Source organism: Poecilia reticulata, linkage group LG8 (genome assembly GCF_000633615.1).
Source record: "Poecilia reticulata strain Guanapo linkage group LG8, Guppy_female_1.0+MT, whole genome shotgun sequence".
Taxonomy (NCBI): domain Eukaryota; kingdom Metazoa; phylum Chordata; class Actinopteri; order Cyprinodontiformes; family Poeciliidae; genus Poecilia; species Poecilia reticulata.
In genome coordinates, this window is record NC_024338.1 from 6,967,334 (window position 1) to 6,969,937 (window position 2,604).

At 34.2% G+C, this 2,604-nt stretch overlaps 1 protein-coding gene across 1 annotated transcript in view; it reads right to left on the minus strand.

The window, feature by feature from the left end:
* Window positions 1-2,604, minus strand: part of LOC103468391 (uncharacterized protein C16orf45) — a 10,099-nt gene that overhangs the window by 3,898 nt on the left and 3,597 nt on the right. Inside the window, exons 3-4 of the mRNA XM_008415444.2 lie at window positions 1,788-1,861; window positions 636-750 (exon numbers count right to left, since the gene is read on the minus strand). Of these exons, the coding sequence (XP_008413666.1) occupies window positions 636-750; window positions 1,788-1,861 (189 nt within the window). The remainder of the gene's footprint in view (window positions 1-635; window positions 751-1,787; window positions 1,862-2,604) is intronic.

Consider the following 2,604-nt stretch of genomic DNA (forward strand, 5'->3'; position numbering starts at 1 on the left):
GTTTTTTGTTTGTTTGTTTTTAAGTATATTTGAATTTGAAACTCACTGGTGGGGTTCCTCAAGGTTTTGTTCTCGAGCCACTTTTATTCAATGTCAACATGTTTTCCCTCACTCAGATTTTCCTCTCTTTGAGCCGTTTTGTTTTCTCAGATACTATGTTTATTTAATACAAAGTGATAGAAAATAGATCAACTCTGCAAAATATCAATTTATCACAGCACCAAATAATAATAATAATAATAATAATAGTAATAAATCTTATGTTCTTTTGTAAAAATGAAGATTTTGACCTATCATTTTTACAATGTAGGTCATAAAATACTGTAGCAAGAGCAGTTAGAGAATCTGGCTAATAAGGAATGAAGTGACTGAAAATCATACAAAAGAATAGTTTTGAAGAGAGGGGACAAAAAATGTAAAGTAGGTWTTTTACACAGTGAAAAAGTTATTTATATCAAACTTTTCACTACATTTTCTGATATTCTGTCACCACGAGAGTGATCCAAAATGAGCCAAGATACCAAAAACTTAAAGTTAGTGAAATCACCTATCTAAATTAAACATCTTCCTCTGTCAACTGTGATCTTACGCTTCCTGTCTGTAAACTCAAAGTGCTGTTGGTTCATTAGCCTCACCTGAGCCGTTCAAACTCCACGTCGTCCACCAGGAAGTCTCTGGTCTCCACCAGCTTGTTTATCTGCTTCAGCAGTTCCTCTTCCTTCTCTCCGTCTTCTGTGGACTTGTCTTTGTCTGATTAACAGTCACAAGACGGGCTTCATCATCGCAAACAGTTCCAGGTATTCAAATGAAAACTGCAGATGATTTGGGATTAGCTTGTAAATATAAAGAGATTTGTTTTATTATTTATATTTTCYACTACCATTTGAAATAGTTTACTGTTCCTGTTTCAAAATTGAACTAAAATCATCTGGTTAGACTGACAACGGATCACAAAGGGCTCCATCGATTAGTGATGTAGATCTGAAATGTTGAAATAGCAGAGATTTTCTTCATAAAAAAAAAACTTTTATCAAAAGGCATAACTCAAAACGTAAGGAATTTCTTTACTGGTCTGAAACGTTCGAGGCACAAAACGTAAGAAAATCTGAAATCAAGTGAAATGAAAAAAATAAATCTGGTTCAAATTCAAAACAATCCTGTCTGTGGAACACGCTTAAGCACTCATACACTTTCCAAATGTGTGTGTGAGTACACATTTGGAAAGTGTGTACTCACTTTGCTTACAGCGGCATAGAAATTCGTAAGANACTACCATTTGAAATAGTTTACTGTTCCTGTTTCAAAATTGAACTAAAATCATCTGGTTAGACTGACAACGGATCACAAAGGGCTCCATCGATTAGTGATGTAGATCTGAAATGTTGAAATAGCAGAGATTTTCTTCATAAAAAAAAACTTTTATCAAAAGGCATAACTCAAAACGTAAGGAATTTCTTTACTGGTCTGAAACGTTCGAGGCACAAAACGTAAGAAAATCTGAAATCAAGTGAAATGAAAAAAATAAATCTGGTTCAAATTCAAAACAATCCTGTCTGTGGAACACGCTTAAGCACTCATACACTTTCCAAATGTGTGTGTGAGTACACATTTGGAAAGTGTGTACTCACTTTGCTTACAGCGGCATAGAAATTCGTAAGAGATTAGAAAATCAAAAACTATTAGCTGGAAGCCTTTTGTGAAAAAGATGTGAGTGGGTTGGCGAGAATGTGTGAAATTACTCCACAACAAAAGAGATTTTTAAAAAGACAACATATTTTTCAATTTACCTGGAGTTGTGACAAGTTTCTGCAGCTCCTGTTTCAGCCTTGTAATTTCTTTACAGAGCTGAATGTCATCCATCCTGAGCCAAGAACAAAAAATTAAAAGATAACCACGTTAGACATGAGCAGAAAAGTGTTTACTACTACTGTATTACTTGCTATATTTTTCTGCTGTTGGTTAAATTCTGTTTTCAACATGTGATTTAGAACTAAACATAGCTYAGCATTACAGCTAAGCTACATAAGCTAGCTGCTGTAGTGAAGTGCTTCTTTTATTAGTCTGTTCCTTTTATTTTTAGACTGCCTTTAGTTTTTGTAAGACACTAACTTATTGTTCTAAAATGAWTGCTACCCTGGTGGAACATCGTCTACGTAAAGCTAAATGTTGCGTAGCATCAAAGCATTTTGCTAACAGCTCAGAAGATGCCACAGGCTAATGCTAACCTCTGCTTCAAGACACACAAGCTGAGTTTGATTAATGCTGCTTACGTAAAATAACGCCATCGGTCAGACTTTATTCCAAGATTGTTTTAGTGCCAAACAATTTTTATATACTTTTTATTCACTTTTGTCAAGATAGCAGTTTGAAGTGGGCGATATGGACTTAGACTTTTATCATGATGTGTAGGATAATAAAAAACTTGAATTACTTCTTTTTTTATGTAATTGCATGACACCACAGTCAAACATGAATGCTGCTCTTGAAAAACGTTTGTATTTTGATATAAGCTCCTTCAGGACGTCACATACTTAAAGAAGTGTTATTTGTATCCCTAAGCTACACATACAGATTTAATCATTTTTGAATTTACTGATATTTTTT